Raw genomic sequence first — 21,889 nt, forward strand, 5'->3', positions numbered from 1 at the left:
TAGATTCTTTCTTCACTTAAGTAGAGCCATCCGTCGTATGGCACAAAAAGAACTTTTATTTATTTATTTCAATTGTAATTAAAAAAAAAAAATGTGTCCTCGGCTGAGTTCCAGAAGTGTCAGCTTCTATGGTCACATTGGAAACATCCAGGTCCTTGAAACTTCGATGTCCTAGTTGCACTAAAGTTTGCTGGATGGTGGAGATCTTAAAGCAGTATTGTAACAGCAATGTATACGTTTCACATTTCGTAGGGTCAGAAGTTGATCTCGTTGTACTGGGAAATGCCAATGGAAAGGGTCTGCAAGGACACAGTGGCTGCCCTTTTTTTTTTTTTTTTTTTTTTTTGACTTAAGCCAAACATTCCTTGTTTGGAGATGTTGCTTCTTTCTTTCTCTCTTCGATGTGGCTGAGGGGAGGTGCAGAGGGAGGGGAAGGAGACGGCAAAGCTATACTCTAGTGGTTGAATGCCCGTGGGGTAAATTTGTACTGTTTTGTCCTCCACTGAAGGTATTGAACGTGTGCAAAGGCTGCATCCCCGTCAGTGTGTTGGGAATCATAGTGATGGTATTTGGTGTCATAAGTGGGATGTCATCGGGGGACCTGCGCAGCGTGAGGGTGTAGTCTGGAGGGCAGGTGAGCCTCAGCGTGTCGTGAGCCTGCAGGGACTCACACTCGTGATCATGTTCCAGCTGTTTCATCTGCAGGGACATGATCTCTTCGTTCTGGATGTGAGCGATGTCATTTGTGGTATTTCTCTGGGGACTGGGGCGCCTGTGTGTCTCATGGCGCCTCTTGTCCTTCTTATAGTACAGCGCCGCGAACGCCAAGATGTTAAGGAAGAGTAAGGATGCCCCCACGGCAATGGTGACGCTCAACTCAGTGGAATAATCCCGTTTGGTTTCGATGAGGACAGTGGTGTCCTCCGGCCCCGTTTTATGAGGGTCCTTGGAGTGTTTGGGGTTGTTGGCGGGAGTGATCGCTGGGCGTTTGGTCGTGGGCCATATCTTGGCAGGAGATCGCCGAGTTCCGTAGGGAAAGGAGGTCATGTCCGGAGGAGGAACCTTTGTGGTTGTGGACACATACTGGAATATCTCATTCAAGTTGTGCAAGTGAGGCACGAGTTCCAACCAGAAAGCCACTTTTGTGGCTCGGTAATGGTCCCTCACTCTGGGTTTCAAGCCAATATGCAGATAGAGCTGGTCTTTGGGGTTATACTTGGACCAGGCCACTTCCTCAAAGCGATTGGGTTTTGTGTGAATGAACTTGGTGTCCTGAGGAACTGGCTGATTAGGATCACTGGGGACAGAAGGGAGAAAAAAAGAGAAAGGTCACACTCTTCCACATTTCCCAAGTAAATTTTAATCAAATACAATGAAATTACAATCAGATAATCTCATGTGTTTATTGATATGCACAAAGTACTCAAGTAGCAACAAATACATGGTGTTTTAATCCCGACGCGCTACCATTTTGCCTTTTCTTTAAAATCCCCTTACCTTTATTTTAAAAATAATTCCTGATGGCAGTATGATAGCATTTTCCTAACACTTCTACATTTTTTTAATGCATCCAATTATCTTCCATGATAAAGAAGGAAACCAAAAATGTGTCTTGGAAAATTTTCAGCATTTCAAGTTTAACTACTTTTGAGTCAGAAATCTCAACCAGGGGTGATTTGCCCCCAAGAGGGCATCTGGTAATTTCTGGAGATGTTTTTTGGTTGTTATAAGTGAAGGGTGGTGCCATGAATGGGTAGATGCCAGGGTGACTGCTAAATATGCTCCAGGGCACAGGACAGCCCCTCCACAGCAGAGAAGTACCTGGTCCCAGGTGTCAATAGTATTGAGGCTGAGAAATCCTGATTTAGAGGCTACGGTCCAAAATTTGTGCCATTCTCTTTCTTCCTCAAGAATTGTTTCTTAGGTAAATGAATATATATTGCGGTTACAACTAAAATGTATGTTAAAAATCAAATAAAAACTGGCTTTTGTAATTACAAGATGTTAATAAATAGAATTATGCATCAATTGTTCGTTCTCTCTCAGAAAGAGAAATATGTATGTACTTGGAAACCTCCTGAAGACAGAGTCACGTAAAGATCAAACAACATTCCGTTGATTTAAGAAGTTTGGTAAGACGGTGCTTTTAGATATGCAGAGTTAAGGATTTTAGGAAAAGTACCACACGATGCAAGAAATTGAGGGTTTTTATAGATTTCAAGTGTGCATGGCAACTATGAACCTAAGAAGTCTCCTATAATTTACATAAGTGGGCACAGGCAGAAGGAGAATCATCAAAATTGAAAGATTCTCCACAAAACATGGTACTTGAAACATCTTTGCAACCAACTCTTTTAAGATAACAAACAACCTCCCCCCACCCTGCAAAGATATCATATTCTCATTTCTTCCATTTTTTTCTAGGCTTGGTAAAGTGAGCTGTAAAACAGGTTTCATCTTAATGTGTACTGGTTTGGAAAATGTGAGATCGTGCATGACATAATGTCACCTAGTTGACACTGAACATTCATACACGATGTGCAGACCCAGTTTGCTCAGATCTATTGTTCCAGGTGCTCTAACTTCTACTTTCCAGGTAACACTTTTATGAAGCTGCCTTCAGCCACTGCCTGTTTGCTCATGTATCAGAAGACTGGGGAACCAGAAGGTCCCACTGGAAGACTTAAAGTCTACAGACATTCCCAAGTAGTGTGCAGGATGCAAACGATGCACTTGACCAACAGATGCATCTGCCAAAGGAAGGACTTTAACCCTCAGTCTGAGGCTGTCAAAATCATTTCCATACATTAAGTTCTGCATCTCTCCCTCTTTACAAGCTGTGAAATCTTGAGCAAATCCTTAAGCCTCTCTCAGCCTCATCTTCCTCATCTATAAAGTGGATAAGAATACTGGGATGGAAAGGAAGTGAGAAAGGTTAAATAATAACTACAGTATTCCTGGCATGTAGTAAGAGCTCAATAAATAGTATCCCTCTCTGCAATGCATAAATTAGAATACTTACAAATTGCTAGCGAGAGAGGACTATAAATAACATACTGTATATAGCCACAGAATATACCTAATACTATATATTCTACATAGTATATGCTACATAAAAGTATACTGTATACCAGTATATATGGTATACTAATATACTAGATATAGTGTATGCTGCATAACAATATACTGTATATATGGTACACTGTAAATTATATATAGTATATACTGTTTAAAAGTATACTGTGTACATCATAGCGTACATGGTACAGCATATACTGTATCTAGTATATGCTGTATCAAAGTATCCTATACACTGTGTATAGTATATACTGTATAACAATATACTGTATACCACAGTATATATGGTACACTGTACACTGCATATAGTATACATTGTATAAAAATATACTACGTATATCATAGCATATATGGTACACTATATACTGTATATAGTATATGCTGTATCAAATATACTGTATACCACAGTGCATACAGTATATTATACACTGTGTATAGCATATACTGTATAAAAGTATACTGTATACAACAGTACATACTGCATATTATACACACACACACACACATATATATATATAGATGCATAGGTATATATATGATCATAGATATGATTATATATGTGGTATGCAGGACAGAGAAATTTTACCACGTAACTGAGTACACACTAACTGCTGTGCTCTTATTAGTGAGATGATAAAATATAAAAAATTATAGGTCTTAATACTATGAGCTTTCTTATTTATGTGTTCATTTATAAACATTTATATACTTTAAAATAATCTGCTTTTAATTCATTTTTATATTCTTATATGTTTTCGAAAAATGTTGGATTTAATATAGCACCTCATGTTTTTTTATTTGAGTCTTCTGAAATACATTGTTGGAAAATTCCTATTTAATTGGAATCTGTCATGGAGAAATTTGTCATCGATTTTTATTGTTCTAAAAGCAACGAAAGGGAGTGAGGATTCATACTATGTTTGCATTGATCCGATTTCACGGAATTGGGTCTTTTAGTTGTACTGACCTTTTATTGAAGAGAGGGCATCTAAGAAAGAGACTGTCTGTTCGTGTAGGATATTTATCAATTTTTTTTATGGAATTCGGTGTACATTTGAAAGGTAAGGAAACACATTTATTTTGTTCTCAGAGAATAGAGGATTTTGAAAATCCGGTAAGTATGCTTTAGCCTGATACAATCTATCAAAGCTCTTGGAGATGCACAGTCAGAAGCCTTAAACCAAGATAAACTCACGGCGCTTATGAAAGGCTCATCATTTTCCCTTGTCAAACTCCCCAAAGACAGTAAGATCTCTATGTGGGATACCACTGCCTTGTTGTTTAGACTTTGCTTCAGCACACAGCGTGTTTTAATTCCCACGAGTAAAATTAAAGATGATAATGATTAAGGAGAGAATGAAACAGACACACCTTCTTTCTCTAGTAAAAACCTCAATACCTATCCATACTCCTCGTCACCTAAACATACATTTTCACCTGTCATATTTCATTTGCGATATCATCTTAGAAGTGGATTGGTTAAATGCGTCTCCAAGGTCTTGTGGTTCATTTTATTTGCGAGAGATGGGTAACATGATCTCTTTAAAAATAGCAGTGAACCCTCTGATATGCTCCTTTGGATGGTATAAGGTTTTCTTTACCCCTAAAACAATGTCGTGGCTGACTATTTGTCCCTAGACCTCTAAGAAGAAAACTACCCCCCGCACCAAGAAGTATGTGTTCAGTCCGTCCTATACAACCGGTAGAGATGTTCCTTCACTGAGCTTAAAATACTCTGGGGCAATAAAGGTCACTTTTAAAACCAGGCTTTGACTGCAACTCTGTCTAACCCATCTTTCCTGTCTGTTTCCTGATTTTTGCAAAGATTGAGCAAAAGTTGAAATATAAATCAATCACAGGATATGAGCAAAATCAAAAGTAGAGATGGCATCTGAAAACCAATGAAAAATACGTCATCCCACCCACTCGACCTACACAAATGTATTTCGACATATTGGAATATATGTTGCTTTTCTTACATAATATACATTGGCTTATCGGCCAACGGCCTTCCCATCTCTGAATTCCAAGAGCCTCCGAGGCCTTCCATACAGAATGATGAAGGTACTGTTCACAGCCATATCTTCTGTAGAGACCCTCATCCTACCCATTTTATCCACCTCTCCCCACACAGAACCCAAATTGCATTGGTCCTTGATCAATGAGCTCCTGATTTCTACTGAGTGGCCAGGACCAACACCTTCCCACCTATTCCCAAAGAGGTTGGATGTGACAAAGAGTTTAAATCTGTGTAATCATTCGTAAACCTTGGGATTAGTTTTAATTTTTCCCAGACATAACTTCTCATTTATCAAAACTCTCCAAGTAGCCTTATTTCTAGCCTAATACTTAATGTCCTGGCTTCACTGTCCTTTCCCAGCGCTGTTTTGGGTTAGTCTTCCCACCTGGATTGTTGAAACAGTCTCCTAGCGACGAACACATCCTCCTCTGCTCCCCTTCCCTCCCTCCCTCCTTCCTCCTTCCCTCCCCTCCCCCTCTTTCCTTCTTTCTTTGTTTCCTTCCCTCCTTCCTTCTTCCCTCCCTCTCTCCTTCCTTCCATCCTTCTATCCTTCCTTCCTTCCATCCTTCTATCCTTCCTTCCTTCCCTCCTTCCTTCCTTCCATCCTTCTATCCTTCCTTCCTTCCTTCCTTCCTTCCATGCCTACCACACACACCATCCCCACATTATGTTTTCTGTGCTTAACAACAACAACAAAAAATTGGCATACCAGATATATCTACACTTAAGCCTACATGTAAGGTCAGAACTGTTAGCTTTGGTCATATAAAAAGAAGCCCCAGTGTTCACCTCATCTCAGCAAACGTATGAATAGTCAGGATCATCGGGGTGCTGTTTACAAGGGGCAGCAGATGTGAAGTTCCACCCAGCGACCACGGCAAAGCATGTTCTGACACAACGTAATCCTTTCTTCTCAGCCATGTGTTGCGATTAGACATACGATAGGATACTCTTATAACCAAACTCCTGTCTCTGTACTGCTTACAGGGAGCAGTGGGTGGTACTCAAGTGTATTCCATCATATTCTGTGGGTCATTGCCTGAGTATGTGTTCTGGAGAGCAGAGTTAAGCATCTCACCTCACACTATGACATCAGGGATAGTTTATCCTATGCTCTTCCCTTGTTGGCATCAGATAAGGTATGAGACCCTTAATGACATGAGAGATGGTTTGATCCCATGCTGTTCCTTTACTGGCACCATACTGCCTCATTCTCCTCAGCTGGACCACTTTAGCAGCCCCCTAGGGACAAAGAAATCCTCCTCCACACAGGGCTGATCATGCCACTACCCTATTTAAAATCAATCAGTGAATAACTAGCAACCACCTCATAAGCCATATCATCCATTGGCAAACACCTAAATCACTAGACTTTGCTCAATTCCCCATTTTTTGTTAAACCATAAGCTACTGAAATGTGATCCTCCTGACTTACGTTTGAAATTGCACATTGCATTGCAGGTTAGAGGAAGTTCTGAGTAACTCCTTAAAAGATGATTTGAGGGCTTCCCTGGTGGCGCAGTGGTTAAGAATCCACCTGCAAATGCCGGGGACACAGGTTCGAGTCCTGGTCTGGGAAGATCCCACATGCCATGGAGCAACTAAACCCGTGCGCCACAACTACTGAGCCTGCGCTCTAGAGCCCGTGAGCCACAACTACTGAGCCCACGTGCCACAACTACCGAAGCCCATGCACCTAGAGCCCATGCTCTGCAACAAGAGAAGCCACCGCAATGAGAAGCCCGTGCACTGCAACGAAGAGTAGCCCCTGCTTGCCGCAACTAGAGAAAGCCCGCGTGCAGCAACAAAGACCTAACGCAGCCAAAAATAAATAAAATTAATTAAAAAAAAAAAAAGAAAGATGATTTGAGTCATTCCAACGACCTTTCAAATGTGTTGTGAAAACTCATTGCATTAACATCCCCAAGTATGATTTTGGCCATGCTCCACATGGACCACAGAAATAAAAAGAGCTCCTGCTTGGATAAATCCAGATTTTTCAGACTGACATCCGAGGCCATCCATTAGCGATATCCTGTTACCACAGTGAGATCTCTACATGGACTCTGGTCAGATGGCGGCTATTCCTCCAAGCTAAGTCCTTATTCCTTCCCCATCTGCTACTTTAGCATCTTTATGAAATCCAAAAGTATCCTAAACACGCACCACTAGTGGCCACATGAGTATACTCGGCCAGGGATTAAGCCCAAGCTATTTTACATCTCCACCACTGTGTTCCCCAAATGAGGGGCGTGAACCACAGGCACTAAGCAAAGTGATTTTAGGAATATAGAGTTATGAAATTAAAAAGCACTCAACATCTTAAAAAACGTTTTAAAGAACACTCAACATTTTCAATCCTCACTTAGTCGTTGACAGGTCCTGGTGACCTACAGGTTTGGTGCTAGCATTTCTCTACCATCTCATGACATTAATTTCCTTTAATTTTTCTTTGTTTTTTTTTTTAAACAAGAGAAAATCCATCTCAGAGCCTTTGGCAGGCAAGAGCAGCTAACGAGAATTTAATGGCTTTATTTGGATTTCGTAGTTTTCTTTAATGGTTCAGTTAAATTGATGATGAATGATCCTAGCTTTCCATTTAAGAAAATCATATAAAGTTTATTCCCAAAACACGTGAGAGAAAAAGAAAGTAGGTGGCTTTAACAAAAGTAAGTCATGATTTGTGTTTAGATGTTATGGAATTAATGATAGGTTTGGATGGTGATGTAGTCGATAGGCATGGCCATGATGTGGGAAACGCTCCTGTGAGTATTTTTGCTTCAAAAGAAGGCAACGCTTTGCAAGGGCAGGCATTACCTATCTGAGTTCTATGACACAACTGGGCATTGGTCCTGCCTTTAAAAGGGGTTACGCACTGAACTGTTTCCCCCTCAAATTAAGATATGATTAAGTCCTAACACCCAGGACCTCACAGTGTGATCTTATTGGAAATAGGGTCATTGCAGATGTAGTCAGTCAAGTTAAGATGAGGTTATAGTGGGAATTCCCTGGCGGTCCAGTGGTTAGGACTCTGTGCTTCCACTGCAGGGGGCACTGGTTCGATCCCTGGTTGGGGGACCAAGATCCCGCAAGCCGCGCAGCCCGGCCAAAAAATAAAAATTAAAAAAAAAAAGATGAGGTCATACTGGAGCAGGATGGACTCCTAAACCAATATGATTGGTGCCCTTATAAGAAGATGGCCAAAATAAAAAAGAACAAAATTATGCCACTTGCAGCAACATGGATGCAACTAGAGATTATCATACTAGGTAAAATAAGTCAGAAAGAGAAAGACAAATACCATATGATATCACTTATATGTGGAATCTAAAATATGACACAAATGAACTTATCTACGAAACAGAAACAGAGTCACAGACAGAGAGAATAGACTTGTAGTTGCCAAGGGGGAGGGGAGTGGGGGAGGGATGGAGTGGGAGTATGGGATTAGCAGGTGCAAACTATTATATATAGGATGGATAAACAATAAGGACCTACTATACAGCACAGGGAACTATACTCAATATCCTGTGATGAACCATTATGGAAAAGAACATGAAAAAGAATGTATATACGTCTATAACTGAATCACTTTGCTGTACAGCAGAAATTAACACAAGATTGTAAATAAACTATACTTCAATAAAGATAAAAAAGAAGAAGATGGCCATATAAAGACAGACGTGCTGGGAGAGCACCACGGTATGACAGACACAGAGCTTGGAGAGATGCAGCTACAAGTCAGGCAGCACCAAACATTGCCAGCAAAGCACCAGAAGCTAAGAAGCAGCATGGAAACATTCCCCTATGGGTCTTAGAGAGAACTCAGCCCTGCAGACACCTTCATTGTGGACTTCTAGCCTCCAGAACTGTGAAATACACTTCTGTTGTTTTAAGCTACATCATTTTTGGTACTTTGTTGCAGCAGCCCTAGGAATCTAATAAACAGGGGTTACTTAAAAATGCTTGCTGAGGTGACCTCAATCACCTACTTGTCGAAAAAAGAAACTTTTGGGGACAGACAAGCATCTCTCCCCGGCACGGTTGTACCGTCTCCATACCCCCACTGTCTTTCTTAGGTCAAACTTGTAAAATGGGACGGTCCAAAGTGGGTATCCGTACAACATATTTTCCACTCAAGAAACATGCCACACTTTTCCTAAGACTGCAAAACCATGAAACCACTTCCCACCAGAGTATTTGGAATCACTGTAAAGAATGATACCTGCTAACCCCCTACACATCCCCGGCATCCCCACATCCTCTCATTAGAGCTACATGAGGCTCAGTATGGGGCCTAATTCCACCCCCCAGCGACCCACAGCAAGATTCTCCATCCTCCAGAGCCGGGAGCATCTTCACTGTAAATTCGGTACAAGAAGCTCAAGGTTAATGACAGAAGCACAGGCAGGTAGAACAGAATGATATCTCATTAATTTCCACAATTAGGTTATTCGACAAGAGAAAATGAAAAGATGCTCTGATATTTGTAGCTCCTTAAGATGCTGGGGAGTCTTTTCTTTGGTTGTTTGCAGAGAATCTGCTCAGTGGAATACGGGTGGACCCTGTTGTATATGTAACTCTTGTATATTTCCTACTATATTTAGCCAATGAGCTTTCTATATGTGTCTATAGATAGATATACGATAAATACACACACATGTATGAAATTTATATTAATGAAATAAACACGTGTAAATATTCATATATAAACAAAGTAAATATATGTTGTATGTATACGTATATATAGAAAATAAATCTCACAACAATGGAGAAATCCTATGCGTGTATATAGATACATATGTGTATATATATCTTACATACACACACACACACACACACACACGGGATTTCTCTACGGTTATGAGATTATGAGTTATTACATGTGCATATACATATATAATATATATATTATATACACATATAGTATTTCTATATATTTATTATGAGATTTATTTCATTCCTTGGCTATGCATTCCATGTGGCACATGTATTTTGATAACCCTATTATTTACCAAACAAGACAAGGTCCTATCTAGATTTGAAACTCCAGGATCAGTTTTCAATAGAATAGCCAAATATATCTAAATCTGACCCCAGTAGCAAGTGTAGAATTTTCAATACGCATCTAGCACCTTAGCAAAAATCTGACTTGACAGAAAACAATTCAGGGGTAAAGAAAGAATGAGGTCTCCCTAGATGCTGGGGGGGGAAGAATGACTGCTTTTGTTACTGTGTGTGCATGCCTGCACACCGCAGTCTAGCCAGTCATGGAAACCACACTTACAGGGAGGAACCGGACAAACGATAACCTGATGGGGAGAAGAACATACCCGGTTTTGGCGAAGTTCGTCCAGTAGGTCATGACCACTGCGCTGAGCATGACATCATTCTTGGAGAAGTTGCAGCTGAAGAGCTCGGTAGGGCCAATCATGGGGGTCCCGAACACGTAGGGGACCTCATCGCCATGGGCTGAGTCCGCCCAGCTGGGCTTCATCTCGCTTTGGCAGTGGTGGTAGAAGGCGTAGAAGTAGGTGGGCGAGCCATACTGCGCGTGCAGGTCCGCGGTGGCCACGGCAGGGGCCACCCACTGGTGGTCGGTGAACAGAGCCACCAAGGTTTTCCGCCGTGTTTCAGGGTTCTCCTTATCTGCCCAGTCCGTGTACATGAACTTGATGGTTTCCCGCAAGGTGTCCTTCCCCTCCGGGTAGCCGTAAAGGTTGTCCACGAAGTTGGACACCGAGAAGTCAAAATCGTTGGGCGTCACGCCATCTTCATTGTCCACGATGCCGTCCACGAACTTCAGCCCCTCCCCCTGGTTGACCCCGAGCATGATGTCATAGTTGAGGAACTCTCCCTGCTCCATCAGGATCTGAGGGTCGTCGGGGATGACATCCCCGTCAATGACGGGCCCGAAGGAGATGTGGTACGTGGCCGGGGTGATGGTCTGCTGAATGAGCTCTTTGTAGTTCTTATTCCGAAGGCATTCCACCATATCCGTGGTATCCAGCATGTTGCAGCCGACTTTATCTGCCAATATCCGAGTGTACTTGGCAGGCTGGTAGTTCACGGCCCAGCTGGACAGGGCAGTCCCGCTCTGGATGATGGCCTTCTGGAACAGACCTGCAGGTGCAAAATTGTGGGCATGCAAATGAAAACCCGAAAGACAGAAAAGCAGCTTTTACTCAGCAAAGAAGGCTCTGATTGTCTCTCGGGCATGTGAATTTCTGGATACTGTAGCATTCAGCGCATTCGGCATCTCTTTCTCTCATTTCTATCTCGTTCTTCCCCCTCCCCCTCCTGCTGGACAGTGGTATTATACGATGCTCTCAGACACACACACGCACGCACACACACACGCACACAGAGTTTAGAAAACGAAACTGCATTTACACTTTAGCTGCAGTGCTAAAAACATACAACCTCTTTCTCCTTCCCCAATTTTGTGTAATACTAGTGTCTCCATCCCCAGATGTCATAAATAAAGAGTCTCAGAGTAATCACAACCCCCAGCCTCTAAAAATATGCTTTGTGGCCATAAGAGGTTAAAGGCTGTTTTCTCTTACTGGCAAAACCAGGTACCATTTTATTAGAGGGGGAAGATCCACTGAAATCAGTTTCAGAGTATAAATTCTGGAATGCATTTTTATTTCCACGCTCCATATACCGAAGATGCTAAAAACACGCAATTAAAATAAATTCATTAAAGTAGCTATTCCTAAAAAAAACTTCACTTGAATGCCCCACTAAAAGGTATCTTTTTTCCAAAAAAAAAATCATTAATTTCAAAGTTGCATCCACTCAAAGCCCAGACTTTTGTACAATTTATTCTGCCACATTTTAAACATGTCTGTTTGGTGAGAAACTTGAAAAATCTTGGGCTGTTTTATGAGTAAAATTCTGTGTAGCTTAAAATTTCCTATCTGATCAGTCTAGTACATGCATGTCCAGAAGTAAATAAAAGTCTATTTTTAACTACTGCAGTATGAGATGGAAGGCTATAAGATCATGGTGTTCTATTCCTTATCTCTTCCTGTCGTTTCCTTGAACTCCAGCATGATCTAGCTCTGATGCCTCATAAGTCACTGGGAGAATAAAAGCATTCAGCGGGGAGTCCAGAAGTCCATGCCCTGTCGATGTTTAAGGTCATACAAGCAATCAAGGATGAAGGAAACATGACTGCAGTCAGGAAAATGTGCTAAAGACTAGAGGATTGCCTACAGATGACACACAAGACTGAGCTGTTTAAAAAGATCTGGCTTTGGGCTTCCCTGGTGGCGCAGTGGTTGAGAATCTGCCTGCCAATGCAGGGAACATGGGTTCGAGCCCTGGTCTGGGAAGATCCCACATGCCGTGGAGCAACTAGGCCTGTGAGCCACAACTACTGAGCCTGCGCATCCGGAGCCTGTGCTCCGCAACAAGAGAGGCCACGACAGTGAGAGGCCCGCACACCGCGATGAAGAGTGGCCCCCCACTTGCCGCAACTAGAGAAAGCCCTCTCACAGAAACGAAGACCCAACACAGCCAAAAATAAATAAATTAATTAATTAGTTAATTAAAAAAAAAAATTAAAAAAAAAAAAAAGATCTGGCTTTGCCCAACACATCATCAAGCTCGTTTGGGGCCAATTTCCCAATGTTTACCATTCTGTTGGCAATGTGCAGGTATTGACTCGTGTGTCTGGCTCTCAAGGTGAATGTTTTAAAGCCCCTTAAGGAAACGATGTCCATATTTGATCTATTAAAAGACATTCATAAATGAAGACAACCAGAATTAGAAAAATGTTGCTAGAAGTTACACATTTTTTTCTCTCTGTCATAACTGTTGGCCGTGATTGAGGTAGCCGTGTGTATGTGTGTGTGTATGTATGTTTTGGTAGGGAAGTAATACAACCTGTGATAAAACTTGAAAAATTAAAGAAAAAGTCACCTATAATTCATACTATAAAATAGGAGCTACTTTAATATTTTTAGTACCATTCCTTCTTGGTGCTTTCCCTCCCATTGGTCTGTTGTGTATAACTGTGTCCAACATCTGCATAGTATATTGATGTCATAATTAAGGAACTCTCCCTGCTCCATCAGGATCTGAGAGATGCTTGGAATGGCATCCCTGTCCATGACAGGGTCAAAGGGAATGTGGTACCCGGCCAAGGTGATGGTTTGCTGAATGAGCTCTTCATATCATGTCTCCCAGGTTAATGCATATCTTGAGCACAATTCTTAAAACAAATTATTGTTCCTTCGAGTAAATGCATGTGTCATTTACAATGTTCTTGTCTTTTTGGTCTTGTAGCTTTTCCTTTCATTCTTTGCTATGAGAATGCTGTGGTAGAAAACTCCATGAAAACACCTTTTTCCCATGTGTATGTTGATTTCATTAAGTTATATCATGACAAGTGAAATTGCTAAGGCCAACAGTCTGGGTATGTTCATTAATTCTTGATTCTATTGCTGGGTTGATTTTAGAGAGCTACTTTGCAGAAATGATGCAAAGCATTACCATAGTCATTTCTGATCTATTGATTTAAGGAATTAACACTCTTCCCCCATTAGTTTTGGCTGACATGTGTTTGATTACTACTAGAGTTGGTCCTGACTATTTTGTAAATGGAGAACCATGATTATATCCATTGAGAAATGGGAAAATACGGGTATTTTCTAAAATGCTATAGGAATCGTTACCACTAATGATCTAATTTACTCACTTTTTCCTTTTTTAATAAAGGGTTAATACAAACATAAGCTTTTCATTCTACCTCTCCTCAGCCATTATGAAATAAAGAATCAAGAAATTCAGACTTCACAAGACTTAAAAATCATCGTCAATCATATCTTGCTAATGAAGCAATCAAGGCACAGAAAGAGTCAGCAACTTGTCCACGATAGTGTAGGAAGTGAGGAAAAAAATGGGATGCTGTCATATGGCACGATGATACTTCCCTTTTTTTTTTTTTAACATGTTTAGGGTATTTTAAAGAAAGATAATATAAGACTCTTTAAAGAAAAATAATTCCTTTAAAGTTTCAGGTGCTTTTCGTAAAAATGGTTCAAATAGATGTGGTAAATCCTTAAACCAACCAATGACACAGAAGGAAACATAACACGACCTTGATGATTCAGATTGTTATTATGAATATTCACTTGTACTTGCCAAAGTGTCCCAGGGCTGCATTTTCTTGTTTTGTTTTTATTTTTGTTCCATTTTTGAAGGGAGAGCCAGGAAGTTATTAAGGTGCCTCCAGGCCCACGGCACCCAATTTCTGTTGATTTTTCTTTTAAAAATCTCTCATCTGATATTGCTGGGAACCTCCATCACCAATGGACCAGAGGGAATCAACTTGAATTAGTTTGCATCAAAGACGTGACTTTATAACTATATGGCTACAAGCTTTGTTTATCACGAAATCTAAAAATCTGTAACCATCATCCATATACTGATTCCCTTTCATATTTCTTCTCCCAAGATGAAAATTGAAGTTAATAAAATTTAAAGTTGTCCAAATAAACTCAGACAGGCAAAAGCAGAGTGTAGGCATTTCTAAAGAAGTCATTTTCCTCCAATTATTGTAAGCAACGGCTCTTTGCCGTAAGTCTAAGTGAGAAAAATATATCGTTAAGATAGTTAATAATACTGTATTGCATACTTAAAAGTAGCTAAGAGAGGAGATCTTAACATTCTCATCAGAAGGAAAAGAATTTGTAACTAAATGGTGACAGATGTTAACTGGACTTCCTGTGGTGACTGTTTCGCGCTGTATATCAACAGCGAATCGTTATGTTGTACACCTGAAACTAATCTAATGGTGTATGTCAATCATACCTCAATTTAAAAAATCAGAAAGCAAGCTGAGTTAAGAGAAGAGGATGTGGATACATGTCATTTGGGGGATTTTTCTGTGGAGGTTTCAATAGAGACTATGGCCACCCTGCATGCACCTTGGAGAAGAACTCAATATGGGTTCATTTCTGGGTCCCAGGCTTCCCTCCCACTGTGGGGATGCTTTCATTACCTTCTGAATAGTGAGACAAGGTCAAGAGGCTGACACAAGAAGCACCCGCCCCAGAGCCGAAGATGGTCACTCTCTTGGCATCCCCACCGAAGGCCCCGACGTTCTCCTCAATCCAACGTAATGCTTGGATCTGATCCAGGAGCCCATAGTTGCCTTTGGCCGCCTGGTCGCCGGTACTTAAAAACCCTGCGAAAGAACACAGGAGATGTGGGGTTGTCACCTACAAAATATACGTCAACATCGCTGCTATTTGGAAAGACATTCCATGGTTTACTTTTGTTCATTCTTCACATTTCCTTCCTATGTATGAGAAGCAACAGTGTAGCACCTTTTCCATGGCAGAAAGGAGTATATTGTGTAAATAAGAGTTACAATGGTTTTTGTTTCTTTTGACACTATAATAAAGTGTCTCATCTGGGGGTTTGTATGGGGTTAACATATAAGGCGAAATGAATCTAAAATATTTACAGTACACGACAATATCAGAAACCTATACACTTTACTAGATTTAAATTATCACTCCTGTGTATATGTTGGTTTTCCTTGGGAAAACAAAAAAGACTCCTAAAAGAAGTTTTTCAGGGCAAAACAGTGTGTGTGTTGGCATCTGTGTATAAGATTGTGTGCACTGTATATAAAACCTGTATAGGTTTGCTTTTCCCCATTGAATTCCTCATTAATATTTTCATTTAACTCCTTTTAATGCTTAAATTTCAAAGTGAATTATAGCCATCATGTCATGCCACACTTAAATAGTTTAGGATGCATCTCTATTTTTCTATATAAGGAAGATATCACAGTTACAAGCAGAAACTTATAATTCTTTAATCTCAGCCAAAAGCCAGTGCATATTCAGATCTCCCCAACTGTCCCCAAAATACCATGGGCTGGTACATTTTATTTTAAAAAATAGGAGGATTCTGTAAATTAAGCAATTAGATTTCACTCAAGGCATCAAATTCTAAATTCTTCCTTTTTTTAAAGCTGCAAATAAGGCAATACGGGCATTTAATTGTGGCAAAGTGATCAGTTTTCGAGATCTATCTCATTCCCTGTTCCTCTCACATTGCAAAAAGATCTTGACCTGGAAACTCTGCTTTCCTCTGATGTTTGAAGTCATTTTTGTGGAAGAGACACTCTCCCACTCAGATTCAAAACTATGAATATTTTATAAAGCATCCTCCAAGCTTAAATACTTGCACAAACTTTAATCCAACTTTATGTCCAAATCTGTCTTGAATAAGCCTTCTGGGGGAAAAAAAAGTCATAAAAAGTTGTTGTTGTTGTTGTTTTTTCCACTTCCCATTCTTATTTGCCCCTACACCAAATCCCCAATTATGATATTTTTCCTTTCTGCACCATTTCTTTATTCCAAGGGTCATGACGTTCACCCATTTCAACGAATGCTTATTCAATAACCATGGAAAGCAGCCGCAGTGTTTATATGAAGACAGACTGATCCAAGCCCTAAAATAACAGAAATGAGAACCAATGCCTTCAAACACATCCCTAAGCAAAGCTGACGGCAATCCAAGAGGTTCTCGGAGTACCGGCTTCTCAAAACCTAAAACAAAATCATAAAGGATGAGATCTTACACTTACTGAGGAGAATGAAGCTTCCCTTCCAGAGCTTGCCTGAGTACCTGTGGGAAATGGGGGATGGGAGCCAGGAGGGGATTAGAAATGGTCTGGTTCAAAAGAAAGCAGCCAGAAGGGTTATTGTTGCTGTTATTCTAAAATCACAATAATCGGGACTCACGATCGCCTAGCCCTACAGGTAGATGCAAGATGACAACTGCCAGGTTGAACATTTAGGGCACATCGCACAAACCCACTCCCGTCTTAGGTTCCTGGGGATGGATGTGAGATTAGCTATGATGAGAGGGGGTGCTCAGATGTTTCCAGGCCCTCCTTGTTTAATTAGCAATTACTAATTAGTGTTTCATGCCCGTGAATGTTCTGGGGCCTCCACATTCATCCCTCTTACGTTTTACATGCTTTCTCATAAAATGAATCGCGCCCTGCTTGGGAGAAAAGCCTCTTTCATGCCAGCTTTATGGACGGAACAGGCTTATAATGGCAGCCTGGGTACCGTGTAAGAACCGTAAGACAAGCCTCTCTTCCCGCATTCAGGAAAGAGGTGGTTCATTTCTAAAGGCTCCAGGAATTTTCTGGCGGAACTGTTCTGTTTTTAACTCATCCCTCCTCTGTCCACCGCCCTCCTACTCTCTGCTCTCACGGAATGACCTAGTCGCTTCCTGTTTCTGGGGAGGATTTGCAACAGATGGTAAATCGCGAGGCTTTATGAAATCAGAGCCCCTCCGTCCCCAGCAAAACATGACTTGTAAAACCTCTCCAAGGGTGGGCTCATTAATCTTCCATACCCTGGCAAATCTGACTTCTCCTAAGAGCAGCCCATGGAAAGCCTTGATCTTGGCAATTCTGCTTGCCTTCCAAAAGTCCTGAGGGAAACAGCTCTCCACGTGTCTCTGAACTTGAGCAAAGACACGTGGGTTTTTTGGAAGCTGGTGTTTCCATAGCGTCTGCCGTGGAATCTTCATTTATTGCAACATCCAGGGATTGCTTTTTTTTTTTGGTTCTTTTTTAAAATTGAAATGATAAGCAGGTCAGAGTTCCCACTGCAGGGACAGAATGAATGCAAGTCATTTTATGTTCCCTATGACAGCATATTCCTTTCCGATTCTGACTGTCAAAACACGGTGTTCGATATAACCCAGACATCGGATGTGTGTGGGCTTCCTAGCGTGGGACTCTATGAACAACAACATGATAGCAGCGTATCAACTGGGAAACACACACACACATTACCAAACATTGAAGCATCCGCAGAAGTCAGTTTCCCAGATGAGCACATAACTTTCCTTGACTGGCTAACGCCAGTGATTTTAAACAAACAGCTCCTTTCATGGACAAACATTCTTGGACCCCAAATCCTCTCAGCATTTCAGCTGATGAAACATTGGTTTTTGAGATTTACTGTCTCTGAACTGAAGCTTGTAAAGCAGTAAGCCGTTACCACTCCCCACACACAACTGAACAATGAAAGAGACGCACAAAAGAGACCATTTGAATTCAGACAGATTAATGACTAGACTGATGCTGAGTTTCATTCAGAGTAGTGGAAGGAACAAAATACACACACACACAAATACACGGGATAAGCTGAGGGGCTGTGTGGTTATTTTAAAACTTGGTTCATGGAAAAGATGCTTAAAAAACCAAAATCCCGTTTCCCACCTGCATGTTGAATGAAATGAATATCACGTATGTTGTATTTGGTCTTAATATTGCTCTAGAATAGAAAGTTTCAGGGCTTTACGGTAGCTAATCATGATCTAAATGTCTCTCGCTCATTTGAATTGCAGGGGTTTAGGAGAACGATTCCGGGCCACATGGTTTTCCGTCCACTTCAGGTCAACAGTAAGAAACCCAGAGGGGTCAGACGTGGCTGGATTTTGGTTTGTTTTAACATGACTTCAATGCCACAAAGGACTTTATCTCTTAGGAAATAATTCATTACATAAGCACAGTAGCATTTTTTTTGATGACCATTAAACAGAAGATAATTACTAAGTGAATATAGAAAAATATCTTTTATATTTTCAGGGTGTGTATTCACCTGTAATTCGCAGAATTAATCTAGGGTCTCAACTATATTTCTAAAAGAATTCTATATATGTGTGCATATATATGTATATGTTTGCATAATGACCTATTTTGATTATTTGGTTTCTTTGGAGTAGCAGGAGGATTTGCAAAATACAGCAAATCACTAGCCTTTATTATATCAGAATCCCTCCCTCATATTTGTATATATATGTGTGCAGACATATATATAAATATATACACACACACATATATATATACATACACACATACATATGTGTGTATTTGAGTGTGTGTGTGTATTTGAGAGTGTGTGTGTGTATTCGTACACACAATATTTAATTTAATGGAGTAAAAGCAAAAAGGAAATGTTTATATGAAATTGTTTCAATGAGACTAGACAGAATTTACTTTAGGTCACACAAATGAGCCCAAACAGAAATCTGTGTAATGAGAATTACAGCAGAGGTAGAAATGTGAAAAACAGGCCAATAAATGCACATCTATATTCTTTGATATTTATAGGAAATTATTCACTGGCTGCGTTTATTACAAGGTGAAAGTGAAGTTTTCTTATTGGAACCATTTATGACTTAACAAAAGGGCACAGATTCTAAAGTATAGGATGAAAGGGAAGGGGGGTATACATTCAAATTCTGCAGGTGTGATAGGCAAAGCAAATTGAAATTGTGTCTGTTTTTAGTTTTCATTTTCCTTAAAAATGACACGAGTCATAACTGATGCTGCTTCTATGGTATCTCATCATCAGCGCAGTATCACACAGTGCTATTTCCAATGTCAGTAGAATAAATTGAAGATGCTTATGAAGGACACACGATTTCTACAGCATCGGTTTCCAAACCTGGGGCCCATGATGTTATTAGTGGGATTCCTTGCACTGTTTTCATAAAGCATATTCTATCCCCACAGAATGATTTAGAATGACGCTGCACAGACATCTTAAAGTACTTTAGTTGAAATTATACGGATTCACAAAACTAAAACCAGTTCTATTCTGGAAACAAAATACAAAGTGATAAACACCGTTTATTTATTACACAATGCCAATGAAAAGGTGAAGATAATTGGCACACGTTTCATGATGATGAAAATTTGGCAACAGCCAGTCTGGAACCAAACCCCCTTTGAGCCAACTTTGGATTCTTTGTGGTTCCAACCCTCACCCTTGATCATTTCTCCAGATCTGGTGATGACTCAAGCTCTACTGGCCGCCAGATCCTTTTGGTTTGATTTCTTGAATAGCTCATACACATCATCACCCCTAGGATTCTGTACCCACAGTGTCCGAGATAAGAGCTCCAATCCACTGCCTCAACCTTACTGCTTCCAATCCATTTCTACAGTATCAATGTAATCATGGCGCTCCCCAATGTACACAAATTGACAAAACTCATGAAAATGAAAATCTGAATCCCTCTGACCCACCAGTTCTATTTCCATAAATGCTTTTTCTATAAAAAATCTCTATCTGAATGTACAGAAATAAGTCATGCAAGGATCTACAAATAGAAATAGCCATGTAAGAATCCAATCAATTCTTATTGATTATAATTTTGAAAATAAGGATGACAGGAATCTCAGCGTCCATGAATAGGAGATTTGTTGCATGAATGCTGTTGGCTGAATCCATATAACGGGAGGCTCTTTGTGTGTATAAAATGATACAGAGTATTTAAATGTGTAAACACAGAACCACATCCAAGTTCTCTTCACAGAAAACCGTGAGTTGCTGAATACTGTGTCTTATGATCCGATTTTTACGAACATCTTCAAATGGGTGTGTGAAATACAAACTCTGAAAGGAAATCAAGCAGTTCATAGCGTTTCTCTCTAGGAAGGTGGCTACAGGTGATTTTTACTCTTAATTTTAAATATCTGTGTGCTTTTTCTTCCAATTTGTAACTGCTTTTTTAGCAATCATACACACACACACACACACACACACACACACACACACACAGAGCAAGCTTGTTTTAAAGTCAAATGCATTAGTGGGATGTCCAGGGCCATTCCCTGGGGTCCCATCTCTACATCTCTGGACATGCTCCACACACGCCCTTTAGCCTACAAATCTACCACATTACACGTAACTGCCCCCTGGGATATGCCCTGCCTTTCTATCTCTCTTTGCCTTTGTATATTCACTCTTCTCCATCTCTTCCTAGGATGTTCTTTACAGGGCTGCCGGGATCCTGTAAGCTGCCTTCCTCCTGTAGATATGGCCTCACATCAAACCCCACTATTTGCCCATGGGGTACAGTGCCACCTGGAGACCAGCTCTGTCACCTCCCTGGTCCAACCCCTTAAGCAGGAATCACCCGCAGATACAGGCACTGCCATTTTATCTCTTTCCCTCCACCAATGCGGGCCCCTTTTCAAAATTTTCCTAAGGGTCTCAATTCTCTCAAGTCAGTAAATTGCTTTAAGTGAGTTTCTATGATAGAACTGACCGCTCTATAGGAAGGGTGTCTGCCCGCAGGTCCGTAGCCCGGTTATTGCTTGTACTGGAATCAGTCAAGTCAGCCTTGGATTTGAATCTACAGGAAAGCCTCGGGCATATTACCCAAGATTTCAGAGCCCTTTTCGTTTTGTTTATGGTTTCCTTTACTGTGCAAAAACTTGTAAGTTGGATAACTTACAGAATGGGAGAAAATATTTGCAAATGACGTGACTGACAAGGAGCTTAAATTCCAAGGTAAACAAACAGCTCATCCAACTCAACAACAACAAAACAGACAACCTGGCCAAAAAATGGGCAGCAGACCTAAAGAGACATTTCTCCAAAGAAGACATACAGATGGCCAGTAGGCACATGAAAAGCTGCTCAACATCACTAATTATTAGAGAAATACAAATCAAAACTACAGTGAGGTGTCACCTCACACCTGTCAGAATGGCCATCATCAAAAAGTCTAAAACAATAAATGCTGGAGAGGGTGTGGAGAAAAGGGAACCCTCTTGCACTGTTGGCAGGAATGTAAGTTGGGGCAGCCACTGTGGAAAACAGTATGGAGGTTCCTCAGAAAACTAAAAACAGAGCTACCATATGATCCAGCAATCCCACTCCTGGGCATATATCCAGACAAAAGCATAATTCAAAAAGATACACGTACCCCAATGTTCATTGTAGC

The 21,889-nt window shown here is 40.7% G+C and overlaps 1 protein-coding gene across 2 annotated transcripts in view; it reads right to left on the reverse strand.

The window, feature by feature from the left end:
- Positions 1 to 364: 364 nt before the first annotated feature.
- Positions 365 to 21,889, reverse strand: part of LOC133081565 (neuroligin-4, X-linked) — a 256,189-nt gene continuing 234,664 nt past the window's right edge. For both annotated transcript variants that reach the window (XM_061177759.1, XM_061177758.1), the window contains 3 exons: positions 15,111 to 15,296; positions 10,432 to 11,221; positions 365 to 1,297 (listed from right to left, as the gene is read on the reverse strand). In XM_061177759.1, the coding sequence (XP_061033742.1) occupies positions 448 to 1,297; positions 10,432 to 11,221; positions 15,111 to 15,296 (1,826 nt within the window). In that variant the 3' untranslated portion in view covers positions 365 to 447. The remainder of the gene's footprint in view (positions 1,298 to 10,431; positions 11,222 to 15,110; positions 15,297 to 21,889) is intronic.

Source organism: Eubalaena glacialis, chromosome X (assembly GCF_028564815.1).
Source record: "Eubalaena glacialis isolate mEubGla1 chromosome X, mEubGla1.1.hap2.+ XY, whole genome shotgun sequence".
Lineage (NCBI taxonomy): Eukaryota > Metazoa > Chordata > Mammalia > Artiodactyla > Balaenidae > Eubalaena > Eubalaena glacialis.